This window comes from Salmo trutta, chromosome 14 (assembly GCF_901001165.1).
Source record: "Salmo trutta chromosome 14, fSalTru1.1, whole genome shotgun sequence".
In the NCBI taxonomy this organism is placed as follows: Eukaryota; Metazoa; Chordata; class Actinopteri; order Salmoniformes; family Salmonidae; genus Salmo; species Salmo trutta.
In genome coordinates this window covers 7,441,189-7,456,361 of record NC_042970.1, presented here as the reverse complement: position 1 = coordinate 7,456,361, position 15,173 = coordinate 7,441,189, and the positions used below count along the sequence as shown (strand labels likewise).

At 42.8% G+C, this 15,173-nt stretch overlaps 1 protein-coding gene across 5 annotated transcripts in view; it reads left to right on the top strand.

The window, feature by feature from the left end:
- The first annotated feature begins 388 nt into the window (after positions 1-388).
- Positions 389-15,173, top strand: part of LOC115207306 (glutaminase kidney isoform, mitochondrial) — a 36,318-nt gene continuing 21,533 nt past the window's right edge. The window contains exons 1-7 of one of the 5 annotated variants that reach the window (XM_029774291.1): positions 389-809; positions 1,025-1,118; positions 5,079-5,200; positions 10,187-10,316; positions 10,667-10,746; positions 11,989-12,152; positions 12,383-12,441. In XM_029774291.1, the coding sequence (XP_029630151.1) occupies positions 589-809; positions 1,025-1,118; positions 5,079-5,200; positions 10,187-10,316; positions 10,667-10,746; positions 11,989-12,152; positions 12,383-12,441 (870 nt within the window). In that variant the 5' untranslated portion in view covers positions 389-588. Of the gene's footprint in view, positions 810-1,018; positions 1,119-5,078; positions 5,201-10,186; positions 10,317-10,666; positions 10,747-11,336; positions 11,568-11,620; positions 11,627-11,715; positions 11,743-11,988; positions 12,153-12,382; positions 12,442-15,173 lie in introns of those variants that run through there. The other 4 variants (XM_029774290.1, XM_029774292.1, XM_029774295.1 and 1 more) reach the window with 4 other exon arrangements.

The window sequence follows — 15,173 nt, the reverse complement described above, 5'->3', positions numbered from 1 at the left end:
CCCATGAGTCGTCTACAGGTTGCAGCCAGCCCATGAGTCTTCTACAGGTTGCAGCCAGCCCCATGAGTCTACAGGTTGCAGCCAGCCCATGAGTCGTCTACAGGTTGCAACCAGCCCCTTGAGTCTACAGGTTGCAGCCAGCCCCATGAGTCGTCTACAGGTTGCAGCCAGCCCCATGAGTCGTCTACAGGTTGCAGCCAGCCCCATGAGTCGTCTACAGGTTGCAGCCAGCCCCTTGAGTATTTGAATACATTGTATCTTTGGCGCCAGACCTTGTGTTAATCATCTCCTAGAATGTGCTTGATTGTAATTTCTCATTGGTCACTGTGCTGACCAATGCCCGACCTGACAATACTCAGACGTCGTCACCAGAGCTGGCTGCTTTCTGCTCTCACCATGACGAGTTTAGAACGTGACAGCAGGATTGTATCTGTCGCTGCTGTTGCCTACAGTGCACCTGTTGTGGCTTGGCCAAAGCGGAACTATCGGACTGCGGAGAAATAGTGGAAAGTAACGAAAATAACGAAACGGTATCCGAAGGCAGTTATTCTCCTAGTTTGCTCTTATTTGTCTATAAAGTTGTAAAACATGCACTGTTTGAAAATATTACGGGTGACCAACGCAGCGGCTGTGAAAACGTTTGTGACAGACGCCACTAGAAAAGTGATCAAAAAGGGTTGTTATAACTGTTTATTGCCGGGTTGTCATCGTACCGTTAAAGTTGAACCGACACAATGTTTCAACACAAGTTCAGCAGATCAGCACCGCATTGGAACAACCTCAAATATGGATCCTGTGCTTCCCAAACTGTGAGTTTGTGTTTCTCTATTGGTGTGTGTGTGTGTGTGTGTGTGTGTGTGTGTGTGTGACATTACATGCAATTATATCTCTAAAACAACGCTTCTCTCCATTTTCATCAATCATCCATTAGTCTATAAATATGATTTTAATACCATTACCAATAACAATACCAACCATGTGTCTGTGTTGTGTAAAATGTCCTCTTATGTTGCTGTAGGAGCAGTGATGGAAAGGGTCTGTTCTCAGGAGTTGAAGATATGCTCTTCTACACCATCACAGATGGTCAGGAACAAGTCCCTGTCTCACACTTTATCTCTGTGAGTACACGCATCAGTTAACCATCTACAAGAATGGAGATTCAATTATAAACTAAATAGATTACTCTGTAGCCTAATATATCATTTCTCACACAACCCTCCTTGACAACAAACTCTCTCTCCGTTTTAGCACAAATACATTTCAAGACAGGCCAATTAGTTGAGTCATTTTACTTTTTAAAATTAATAATATGTATGTTATCGCATTTTCTAAAATACTGTTAGTAACTCAAACAAAGGATACATTCAACTATTGCAGTTCATTTTCACTTGATTGCAAGACAGTGGGCAACAACAGGGTGAATACACAGAGAGGTGTATCATGGAACAGTATTACATTATGTTATTGTAATGAAATAGTCTCCATACCTCCAGGCCTGATGGAGGACTGGAAGGAATGTGTCTGGGGAAGATCACAACACAACAGTCAAAAGATTACCCTATATAGATACTAAAGACTATATTACCCTGTATAGTTACTACAGACTATATTACCCTGCATAGTTACTACAGAGACTAGATTACCCTGTATAGTTACTAAAGACTATATTACCCTGTATAGTTACTAAAGACTATATTACCCTGTATAGTTACTACAGAGACTAGATTACCCTGCATAGTTACTACAGAGACTATATTACCCTGTATAGTTACTAAAGACTATATTACCCTGTATAGTTACTAAAGAGACTAGATTACCCTGCATAGTTACTACAGAGACTAGATTACCCTGCATAGTTACTAAAGACTATATTACCCTGTATAGTTACTAAAGAGACTAGATTACCCTGCATAGTTACTAAAGAGACTAGATTACCCTGCATAGTTACTACAGAGACTATATTACCCTGCATAGTTACTACAGAGACTATATTACCCTGTATAGTTACTAAAGACTATATTACCCTGTATAGTTACTAAAGAGACTAGATTACCCTGCATAGTTACTACAGAGACTAGATTACCCTGCATAGTTACTACAGAGACTAGATTACCCTGCATAGTTACTACAGAGACTAGATTACCCTGCATAGTTACTAAAGACTATATTACCCTGTATAGTTACTACAGAGACTAGATTACCCTGTATAGTTACTACAGTGATTACCCTGCATAGTTACTAGAGAGACTAGATTACCCTGTATAGCTACTACAGAGACTATATTACCCTGCATAGTTACTACAGAGACTAGATTACTCTGTATAGTTACTACAGAGACTAGATTACCCTGCATAGTTACTACAGAGACTAGATTACCCTGCATAGTTACTACAGAGACTAGATTACCCTGCATAGTTACTAAAGACTATATTACCCTGTATAGTTACTACAGAGACTAGATTACCCTGCATAGTTACTACAGAGCCTAGATTACCCTGCATAGTTACTAAAGACTATATTACCCTGTATAGTTACTACAGAGACTAGATTACCCTGCATAGTTACTAAAGACTATATTACCCTGTATAGTTACTACAGAGACTAGATTACCCTGCATAGTTACTACAGAGCCTAGATTACCCTGCATAGTTACTAAAGACTATATTACCCTGTATAGTTACTACAGAGACTAGATTACCCTGTATAGTTACTACAGTGATTACCCTGCATAGTTACTACAGAGACTAGATTACCCTGCATAGTTACTACAGTGATTACCCTGCATAGTTACTACAGAGACTAGATTACCCTGCATAGTTACTACAGAGATTAGATTACCCTGCATAGTTACTACAGAGACTAGATTACCCTGCATAGTTACTACAGAGACTAGATTACCCTGCATAGTTACTACAGAGACTATATTACCCTGTATAGTTACTACAGAGACTAGATTACCCTGCATAGTTACTACAGAGACTATATTACCCTGCATAGTTACTACAGAGACTAGATTACCCTGTATAGTTACTACAGAGACTAGATTACCCTGTATAGTTACTACAGAGACTAGATTACCCTGCATAGTTACTACAGAGACTAGATTACCCTGCATAGTTACTACAGTGTTTACCCTGCATAGTTACTACAGAGACTAGATTACCCTGTATAGTTACTACAGAGACTAGATTACCCTGTATAGTTACTACAGAGACTAGATTACCCTGCATAGTTACTACAGAGACTAGATTACCCTGCATAGTTACTACAGTGATTACCCTGCATAGATACTATAGAGACTATATTACCCTGCATAGTTACTACAGAGACTAGATTACCCTGCATAGTTACTACAGAGACTAGATTACCCTACATAGTTACTACAGAGACTAGATTACCCTGCATAGTTACTACAGAGACTATATTACCCTGCATAGTTACTACAGAGACTAGATTACCCTGCATAGTTACTACAGAGACTAGATTACCCTGCATAGTTACTACAGAGACTAGATTACCCTGCATAGTTACTACAGAGACTAGATTACCCTGCATAGTTACTAGAGACTAGATTACCCTGCATAGTTACTACAGTGATTACCCTGCATAGTTACTACAGAGACTAGATTACCCTGCGTAGTTACTACAGAGACTAGATTACCCTGTATTGTTACTACAGAGACTAGATTACCCTGCATAGTTACTACAGAGATTAGATTACCCTGCATAGTTACTAGAGACTAGATTACCCTGGATAGTTACTACAGAGACTAGATTACCCTGCATAGTTACTACAGAGACTAGATTACCCTGCATAGTTACTACAGAGACTAGATTACCCTGCATAGTTACTACAGTGATTACCCTGTATAGTTACTACAGAGACTAGATTACCCTGTATAGTTACTACAGAGACTTGATTACCCTGCATAGTTACTACTGAGACTATATTACCCTGCATAGTTACTACAGAGACTAGATTACCCTGTATAGTTACTACAGAGACTATATTACCCTATATAGTTACTACAGAGACTATATTACCCTGTATAGTTACTAGAGACTAGATTACCCTGGATAGTTAGTACTGAGATTTGGTTGTATTATCATTGTCACGTCCTGACCAGTAATAGGGGTTATTTGTTATTGTAGTTTGGTCAGGACGTGGCAGAGGGTATTTGTTTTATGTGGTTCGGGGTGGTGGTTTTTTAGTAGGATATTTTATTTATGTATTCCGGGGGTTTTTGGGCACTGTTCTTTGTTAGTGTATTTCTATGTTCTGTCTAGTCTTTTGTATTTCTATGTTTTGTTAATTGGGGTTGGACTCAGGAGGCAGGTGTTTTCTAGTTGCCTCTGATTGAGAGTCCTATATATAGGTATGTGTTTGTTGAGTACTTTGTGGGAGATTGTTCTGTGTATAGCCTTGTGCCTTACCAGCCTGTGATTAGTCGTTGTGTTTTCTTTGTGTTTATTTTGGTTCTCCTTCTTGTCCGTTTATAAAAAAGAAGATGAGTGCACATTTCCCCGCTGCGTTTTGGTCTAAATCCGACGACAACGTTACAATCATGCAACAATAACATGGATGTTTTTATCTTCCAACGTAATGAAATCGCCACAAATGAACTGTAACTTGTTAAATGAAAGATTCAGTTGTAATAGATAGTGAAGGCTCTGATTTTTCATATTGCACCAACAGTACTGTACTGTTTGAATGAAAACGCTCGCAACAAGTGACTGAAAGCGTACCCAAACGTGCTTCACCAAGCTTAAATAAAAAATGGAATCAGGTGCTCCTCTTGGAACAAGGCTCATCTCTGTCAGTGGATTACAAGATGAGTTAAAGTTAGTTCCTGTGACGTTAGTTCACATCTAAGTGCCTCTCATAACAGTATTAATAACTTGGTGAGGCTGTTTTATTTCCAGTACATTTTTTTGTTTTGCTGATGCCATAATTTCCCATAATGCCTTTCTCCCTAACCGAACCCTATTTATGTTATTTACCATTGGATTGATTTTACTGTATAGTGTCTTGCGATTTTTAAATGCGCTTTAAATAACGTTTGATTTGATTTGATCAGGCCCTGAAGAAAACTGGTCTTAATGCATCAGACCCCAGACTGAAGGACTGTATGGACAAGCTGCAACGCTCCGTAACGGAATCCTTTCATGACGTCATGATGGACCGGGAACTCTTCCACAAGTGAGTCTTCTATCTTGTCGGCTAGCTGGGGATCTAGCCACTCCCAAATCTCTCCATACCCCTACCCCTTAACCCAAGGTATATTGCGGAGCATTGTTGAAGCTCTCATATTGCTTACATCTACAGGTCTGCTAAATCAAAAGGTTAGGGCCAAAGGGGAGGGAGCGATTTGGGACCTGCTTCTAGAGCTACCCCTCGCCATCTCTCTCTTCCTCTCTCCACGTCTCGCAACCTCTCTCTACCCCTTTCTACTAAGGCTGGGAATTGCCAGGGACCTCACAATAAGATATTATCATGATACTTAAAGGTATATCTTTGGGATTTAGGCTTTTACATTTTTTTATTTAACCTTTGTTAGTTAAATAATGCGGCCCTTTATCTGCTTCGCCAGAGTCTGATGATCTCATGGATACCATTTTTATGTCTCTGCGTGCAGTTTGAAGGAAGTTGCTAACTAGCGCTAGCGCAATTGCTAACTAGAGTTAGCATAATGACTGTAAGTCTATGGTATCTGCTATGCTAGCAAATACCCATAGACTTCCAGTCATTGCGCTAACACTGGTTAGCATTGGCTCGCAAATCTACATCTAACTTCCTTCATACTTGACACAGAGACATAAAAATGATATCCATGAGTTCATCTGACTGAGGGAGTAGATAAAAGTCCTCATTGCCAAAATCCTGAAGTATCCCATAAATTCTTGCGATTCAAAATCAAAATTTATTTGTCACTTGTACCAAATACAACAGGTGTAGACTTTACTGTGAAATGCTTACTTGCAAGCCCTTTCCCAACAATGCAGAGTTAAAAAGTAAGTAAATTAGCAAACAAAATTAGAAAATACTAAAAAAATAAATAAGGATTAGATACTGTAATTTTATTGCAATTTGATGTTCCAAACATATTGCTCACTGTTCTTGGTGCATTCGTAAAGTATTCAGACCCCTTGACTTTTTCCACATCTTGTTACGTTACAGCCTTATTCTAAAATGGATTAAATAAAAACATGCCCTCTTCAACCTACACACAATACCCCATAATGACAAAGTGAAAACAGGTTTTTTGAATTTATTGCAAATGTAAAAACAGAAATACCTTATTTGCATAAATATTCAGACCCTTTGCTATGAGACTCGAAATTGAGCTCAGGTGCATCCTGTTTCCATTGATCATACTTGAAGTGTTTATACAACTTGATTGAAGTCCACCTGTGGTAAATTCAATTGATTGGACATGATTTGGAAAGGCACACACCTGTCTATATAAGGTCCCACAGTTGACAGTGCATGTCAGAGCAAAAACCAAGCCATGAGATCGAAGGAATTGTCTGTATAGCGCCGAGACAGGATTGTGTCGAGGCACAGATCTGGGAAAGGGTAGCCCAAAATTTCTGCAGCATTGAAGGTCCCCAAGAACACAGTGGCCTCCATCATTCTTAAATGGAAGATGTTTGGAAACACCAAGACTCTTCCTAGAGCTGGCCGCCCGGCCAAACTGAGCAATCGGGGAGAAGGGCCTTGGTCATAGAGGTGACCCAGAACCCGATGGTCACTCTGACAGAGCTCCAGAGTTCCTCTGTGGAGATGGGAGAACCTTCCAGAAGGACAACCATTTCTGCAGCACTTCACCAATCAGGCCTTTATGGTAGAGTGGCCAGACGGAAGCCACTCCTCAGTAAAAGGCACATGACAGCCCGCTTGGAGTTTGACAAAAGGCACCTAAAGGACAGACCATGAGAAACAAAATTCTCCAAGATTGAACTCTTTGGCCTGAATGCCAAGCAGGAGGAAACTTATCACCATCCCTACAGTGAAGCATGGTGGTGGTAGCATCCTGTTGTGGGGATGTTTTTCAGCGGCAGGGACTGGGAGACTAGTCAGGATCGAGGGAAAGATGAATGGAGCAAAGTACAGAGAGATCCTTGATGAAAACTTTCTCCAGAACGCACAGCCAAAACAACGTAGGAGTGGCCTCGGGACAAGTCTCTGAATGTCCTTGAGTGGTCCAGCCAGAGCCCGGACTTGAACCCGATCGAACATCTCTGGAGAGACCTGAAAATAGCTGTGCAGCAACGCTCCCATCCAACCTGACAGAGCTTGAGAGGATCTACAGAGAAGAATGGGAGAAACTCCCCAAATACAGGTGTGCCAAGCTTCTAGCGTCACACCGAAGAAGACTTAAGGCTGTAATAGCTGCCAAAGTTGCTTCAACAAAGTACTGAGTAAAGGGTCTGAATACTTATGTAAATGTGATATTTCAGGGTTTTTTGTGTTTATAAATTTGCAACAAAAAAAATATATTTTTGCTTTGTAATTATGGGGGAGTGTGTAGATTGATGAGGAAAAAACTATTTAATCAATTTTAGAATAAGGCTGTAAAGTAACAAAATGTGGGAAAAGTGAAGGGGTCTGAATACTTTCTGAATGCACTGTATGTCTGCTGCAGAGAAACAAGACAGGATGAGAACATTTGTTTTGATCAGTCATGGAAATAAAGGTGCTGAAAACATACATTTCATACATTTTTTTTTTTTGCGTACTGGTCCCCTGTGGGAATCGAACCGACAACCCTGGCGTTGCAAACACCGTTGCAAACACCCCTCTCCACCTCTTTCAACCTCTCTCCAACTCTCTCTACCCCTCTCCATCTCTCTCTCCACCTCTCTCTACCCCTCTCTAGCTACCTCCACCTCTCTCTACCCCTCTCTACCTCTCTCTACATCTCTCTACCGCTCTCTACCTCTCTCTACCCCTCTCCACCTCTCTCTACCCCTCTCCATCTCTCTCTCCAACTCTCTCTACCCCTCTCCATCTCTCTCTCCACCTCTCTCTACCCCTCTCTAGCTCTCTCCACCTCTCTCTACCCCTCTACCTCTCTCTACCTCTCTCTACCTCTCTCTACCTCTCTCCACCTCTCTCTACCCCTCTCTAGCTCTCTCCACCTCTCTCTACCCCTCTCTACCCCCCTTTCTCCACCTCTCTCTACCCCTCTCTGCCTCTCTAACACACTGTCATCACATTTCCGTCTCCTCTTACTGCAAAGTACCATGGTAGAGACAGGCTATAAATACCCTGACCCCTTCAGCATTCCACATGATTAATCCAGGGTTTGTTTTAGGCCTACATTATACTGTATTTCTTTCTGTCTCTCTGTCACACACACACACACACACACACACACACACACACACACACACACACACACACACACACACACACACACACACACACACAGACAGACAGACAGACAGACAGACAGACAGACAGACAGACAGACAGACAGACAGACAGACAGACAGACAGACAGACAGACAGACAGACAGACAGACAGACAGACAGACAGACAGACAGACAGACAGACAGACAGACAGACAGACAGACAGACAGACAGACAGACAGACAGACAGACAGATCCTCTCTCTCTGTCATTTAATCCTCAATACAGAGTCATGTTTAAGAGTTAGCTAGAGACAACAGCATGTGCGCTCTCACTCGGTGCACTCGCCTACGTATTATCTGCATGTGTTTGTGGGTGGGTAGTCTTGTCGTGGGCTACAGGGCAGGGAACGACTCGGATTGATAGATGCCAGCTGGCTTGGACCTTGGGGGCACGTATACACACATGCATGCACACACATACACACAGTCAAAATGAGAGACGTTTAATCTTTATCATGCCACACCGTGACTCTGATTTATAACAATGGAGTCAGGAGTCAGTGTATGTTCACTTATTATCTTACTTATTTGATTATAATTAGATTTGTGTACTGTCGCTTTAAGAAAGTGCTATCGGTTGTTTGAAAAGATATGTTCACTTTCCCGATGATTCCTTTGAGGCAGTACTGACTGACACTTCCTGAGGTGCAGTTGGATGGACTGTTATCTGTTGAATGACCGTTATTCTACTTCTTCCCCGTTGTTGTTTCTGTTTCCTAATCTTGGTGCTGATAAGTGGTTTGAATTGCTGTGGAAAATAGGGTTCAGCTGAGCTATGTGAGAATGTGAACGTTATTCTCTGTGACACACACACACACACACAGCTAATTATACTCCCTGATCAATGCCTTATTATTTCCTACCCCAACCCGCCTCTCTGCTCACAACAAAGACATATGATAGGCCTTTTAACTTTTCGCAACCTTTATTTATGAGTAACCTACTGTGTAGAATACTCAGCTAGCATATTTGGTTCATTGGAAGTGGAGGGAAAGTATGTTTTTGGTTTCCTATTGGTTCTGGGAACGAAACCATACGTTTCCGGTAAAACTGAAAGTTTTGTAAACGTTCTGAGAATGGAAGTGAACATTTTGTCTGGTCTGGGAACGTACATTTTTAGGTTACCAGGGAGGTTCTGAGAACGTTTTACTATGCTTCCCTCAAAAGAGTTTTGTTGACGCTGAGAACAGAATGCATGTTCTTAAATAACATTCTTAGAACGTTCTTTGAACATTTCCTTGTTTCCTTGTGGTTTTTATGGAAAGTTTTCTTAATGTTATGAGAACATTAATGTACTAGAACCAAGAGGAAACCTGTAGGAAACGTTATGCTGAAGTACTGAAATTCCCACCTAAGAAACATATGTTTCTCATAACCTTATGTACTTGCTGTGTATCCTGCACGTTTCCCAGAATGCTGTGGGAAAGTTGTATGCAAAATAACCATAGGACAACCACACTCTCACCAAGCTCTAATAAACATATGGTTCTCAGAACGTTATGTGCTAGCTGGGTGTAGACCCTTTCAAATGTACACTATGAGAAGCACTGGTTTCTGTACCGACAATAATTTACTCTGAATGAGAATCCTTTCATAGTTATTAACTCTAATTCATTGCCATAGATGAAACACTCTGCTTAATTTTGAAAAGACAGTTGAGTCTAACAGTGTAATTCAGAATTAATGTTCTAGGGCTCTGGTTCACGGACAAAGGATATTAATTTCCTTATTTCAGTTCTAATAAAACGTTGTTGTACCGATCCTCAGGTGTGTTGGTGGGAACATAGTGCTTCTGATCCAGGCCTTCAGAAAGAAGTTCATCATCCCTGAGTTTGATTCCTTTGTAACAAAGATAGATCAAATCTACGACACCGTCCAGAAAAACCATGATGGACATGTAAGTATATTTGTTTACCGTGTACAGTAGTTTAACGTGTACAGTAGTATCTGTTTAATGTGTACAGTAGTATCTGTTTAACGTGTACAGTAGTATTTGTTTAACGTGTACAGTAGTATCTGTTTAACGTATACAGTAGTATCTGTTTAACATATACAGTAGTATCTGTTTAACGTGTGCAGTATTGGCTTCATGACCTGCTTCCAGACTCTGACATTGTTAATTCTGATCTTTCTTAATATTTTTTTTTTTTTTGGGGGGGGGAATTGCATTTCTAGATATTACTGCACTGTGTTAGAACTGGAAACATGCACCTGTTCTAATGGCCGGTCTGTACTTCCTGGATCCAGGTAGCAGTCTACATTCCCCACCTGGCCAAGTTCAGTCCTGATCTCTGGGGTGTGTCTCTGTGTACTGTGGATGGACAGAGGTAGGTACAACAGTCCTGACCTCTGGGGGTGTGTCTCTGTGTACTGTGGATGGACAGAGGTAGGTACAACAGTCCTGACCTCTGGGGGTGTGTGTCTCTGTGTACTGTGGATGGACAGAGGTAGGTACAACAGTCCTGACCTCTGGGGGTGTGTGTCTCTGTGTACTGTGGATGGACAGAGGTAGGTACAACAGTCCTGATCTCTGGGGGTGTGTCTCTGTGTACTGTGGATGGACAGAGGTAGGTACAACAGTCCTGATCTCTGGGGGTGTGTCTCTGTGTACTGTGGATGGACAGAGGTAGGTACAACAGTCCTGGTCTCTGGGGGTGTGTCTCTGTGTACTGTGGATGGACAGAGGTAGGTACAACAGTTCTGGTCTCTGGGGGTGTGTCTGTGGATGGACAGAGGTAGGTACAACAGTCCTGACCTCTGGGGGTGTGTCTCTGTGTACTGTGGATGGACAGAGGTAGGTACAACAGTCCTGACCTCTGGGGGTGTGTCTCTGTGTACTGTGGATGGACAGAGGTAGGTACAACAGTTCTGGTCTCTGGGGGTGTGTCTCTGTGTACTGTGGATGGACAGAGGTAGGTACAACAGTCCTGATCTCTGGGGGTGTGTCTCTGTGTACTGTGGATGGACAGAGGTAGGTACAACAGTCCTGATCTCTGGGGGTGTGTCTCTGTGTACTGTGGATGGACAGAGGTAGGTACAACAGTCCTGGTCTCTGGGGGTGTGTCTCTGTGTACTGTGGATGGACAGAGGTAGGTACAACAGTCCTGACCTCTGGGGGTTTGTCTCTGTGTACTGTGGATGGACAGAGGTAGGTACAACAGTCCTGACCTCTGGGGGTGTGTCTCTGTGTACTGTGGATGGACAGAGGTAGGTACAACAGTTCTGGTCTCTGGGGGTGTGTCTCTGTGTACTGTGGATGGACAGAGGTAGGTACAACAGTCCTGGTCTCTGGGGGTGTGTCTGTGTACTGTGGATGGACAGAGGATGTCTGGCAGATTAAAAGTTATTTAAAAACATAACTGAATGTGAAATAGTTACTTATGCTGACAACTAGGCCTTCTCTCCCTCTCTTCTTTCTTCCCTGGTTTTTTCCTCTCTTCCTGGCCTCTCTCACTTCCTATCTCTTCCCCTGTTTTCCTCTCTCCTCCTGTCCTATCTTTTTTCCCCTATCTTCTCCTTTCCCTTTCTTCCCCTGTGTTTCCCCGTTCTCCTCCCTCCTCTCCCTCCAGACACTCAGTAGGAGAAAGCAAGCAGCCTTTCTGTCTCCAGTCGTGTGTGAAGCCTCTGGAGTATGCTGTGGCTATTCACGAGGCTGGGACAGAGAAGGTACACCGCTATGTGGGGATGGAGCCCAGCGGACTCAAGTTCAACAAGCTCTACCTGGATGAGGAAGGTGGGTAAGGGAACCCTTGCAATATTGTAGGGGTTTTGTTAGTTTGGTGGAAGAATATGATATGATTTCAGTTGAAGTTAAGGCCACGTGAGTTTAAAGTGACAAGATAGTTCTTCTACTTTCTACCAAGTGGACATGATATCGTCTGTCTTAAGACTTATCGCTCAAAATTCTACTTCTATGAATGTACTGTGTTAACTCTGTATTAACCCTGATACTTGTGTACCTAGACAAACCCCACAACCCCATGGTGAATGCTGGAGCCATTGTCATCAGCTCTCTTATCAAGGTAAGTAGGAAGACAGTCCACAGACCACACGTATACATGGTATGACTATATGATGCCTGACTGAATCTTCCACTGGAACATCCCACCCGCAATGATGTGTCAATAATATACATCACTGTCAGTGGTTTCTGAATCCACGGGGCTGAAACCCACTGAGGGTTCAGTGGTTTATGAATCCACGGGGCTGAAACCCACTGAGGGTTCAGTGGTTTATGAATCCACGGGGCTGAAACCCACTGAGGGTTCAGTGGTTTCTGAATCCACGGGGCTGAAACCCACTGAGGGTTCAGTGGTTTATGAATCCACGGGGCTGAAACACATTGACGGTTCAGTGGTTTCTGAATCCACGGGGCTGAAACACAATGACGGTTCAGTGGTTTCTGAATCCACGTGGTTGAAACCAGTTCAATGTTTGACATGTAAAACAAATACAAACACAGAACTTATGATCCAGGTCGCCTGCCAGCCTTGGACCCAACACTGACCTAATTTGGCTTTGTCCCTGACACATGCATCTATTTGGCACCAGACTTGGGTTAAAATGCTATTGGAAATCTTTAAAACATAAACATTTGCTTTAGGCTGCCTGGAGTGCCAGGTGGGCGGGCTATGCTCGTTGTCTTTTCTATTGGTCCCATTGTAAAGCTCAAGCTCAGTCAAACACAGCAGAAGTATCTGTAATTATTTTCAAACACTATTTGAATCCAGGTATATCTGGCATGGCTGTAGATAGTAGTCACATAGTAGAATAGTGTAGTCAGTAGTGTCGTCAGTAGGGTAGTCAGTAGTGAAGTCAGTAGGGTAGTCAGTAGGGTAGTCAGTAGTGAAGTCAGTAGTGTAGTCAGTAGTGTAGTCAGTAGGGTAGTCAGTAGGGTAGTCAGTAGTGAAGTCAGTAGGGTAGTCAGTAGTGTCATCAGTAGTGTAGTCAGTAGTGTAGTCAGTAGTGTCATCAGTAGTGTAGTCAGTAGGGTAGTCAGTAGTGTCATCAGTAGTGTAGTCAGTAGTTTAGTCAGTAGTGTCGTCAGTAGTGTCGTCAGTAGTGTCGTCAGTAGGGTAGTCAGTAGGGTAGTCAGTAGTGTAGTCAGTAGTGTCGTCAGTAGTGTAGTCAGTAGTGTCGTCAGTAGTGTCGTCAGTAGGGTAGTCAGTAGTGTAGTCAGTAGTGTAGTCAGTAGGGTAGTCAGTAATGTCGTCAGTAGTGTAGTCAGTAGTGTCATCAGTAGGGTAGTCAGTAGGGTAGTCAGTAGGGTAGTCAGTCGTGTCATCAGTAGTGTAGTCAGTAGTGTAGTCAGTAGTGTCGTCAGTAGGGTAGTCAGTAGTGTAGTCAGTAGTGTCGTCAGTAGTGTAGTCAGTAGTGAAGTCAGTAGGGTAGTCAGTAGGGAAGTCAGTAGTGTAGTCAGTAGTGAAGTCAGTAGTGTAGTCAGTAGTGAAGTCAGTAGGGTAGTCAGTACTGTAGTCAGTAGGGTAGTCAGTAGGGTAGTCAGTAGTGAAGTCAGTAGTGTAGTCAGTAGTGTAGTCAGTAGTGTCGTCAGTAGTGTAGTCAGTAGTGTAGTCCGTAGTGAAGTCAGTAGGGTAGTCAGTAGTGAAGTCAGTAGTGTAGTCAGTAGTGAAGTCAGTAGTGTAGTCAGTAGTGAAGTCAGTAGGGTAGTCAGTACTGTAGTCAGTAGGGTAGTCAGTAGGGTAGTCAGTAGTGAAGTCAGTAGTGTAGTCAGTAGTGAAGTCAGTAGGGTGGTCAGTAGTGTGGTCAGTAGTGTAGTCAGTAGTGAAGTCAGTAGTGTAGTCAGTAGGGTAGTCAGTAGGGTAGTCAGTAGTGTAGTCAGTAGTGAAGTCAGTAGGGTAGTCAGCAGTGTAGTCAGTAGTGTAGTCAGTAGTGTAGTCAGTAGTGTAGTTAGTAGGGTAGTCAGTAGTGTCATCAGTAGTGTAGTCAGTAGTTTAGTCAGTAGTGTCGTCAGTAGTGTCGTCAGTAGTGTCGTCAGTAGGGTAGTCAGTAGGGTAGTCAGTAGTGTAGTCAGTAGTGTCGTCAGTAGTGTAGTCAGTAGTGTCGTCAGTAGGGTATTCAGTAGTGTAGTCAGTAGTGTAGTCAGTAGGGTAGTCAGTAATGTCGTCAGTAGTGTAGTCAGTAGTGTCGTCAGTAGGGTAGTCAGTAGGGTAGTCAGTCGTGTCATCAGTAGTGTAGTCAGTAGTGTAGTCAGTAGTGTCGTCAGTAGGGTAGTCAGTAGTGTCGTCAGTAGGGTAGTCAGTAGGGTAGTCAGTAGTGTAGTCAGTAGTGTCGTCAGTAGTGTAGTCAGTAGTGAAGTCAGTAGTGAAGTCAGTAGTGTAGTCAGTAGTGTCGTCAGTAGTGTAGTCAGTAGTCAGTAGTGTCGTCAGTAGTGTAGTCAGTAGGGTCGTCAGTAGTGTCGTCAGTAGTGTCGTCAGTAGTGTAGTCAGTAGTGTCGTCAGTAGTGTAGTCAGTAATGTCGTCAGTAGTGTAGTCAGTAGTGTCGGCAGTAGTGTCGGCAGTAGTGTCGGAAGTAGGGTAGTCAGTAGGGTCGTCAGTAGTGTAGTCAGTAGGGTAGTCAGTAGGGTAGTCAGTAGGGTAGTCAGTAGTGTCGTCAATAGTGTCATCAGTAGTGTAGTCAGTAGTGTAGGCAGTAGTGTCATCAGTAGTGTAGTCAGTAGTGTAGTCAGTAGCGTCGTCAGTAGTGTAGTCAGTAGTGTAGTCAGCAGGGTAGTCAGCAGTGTAGTCAGCAGTGTCG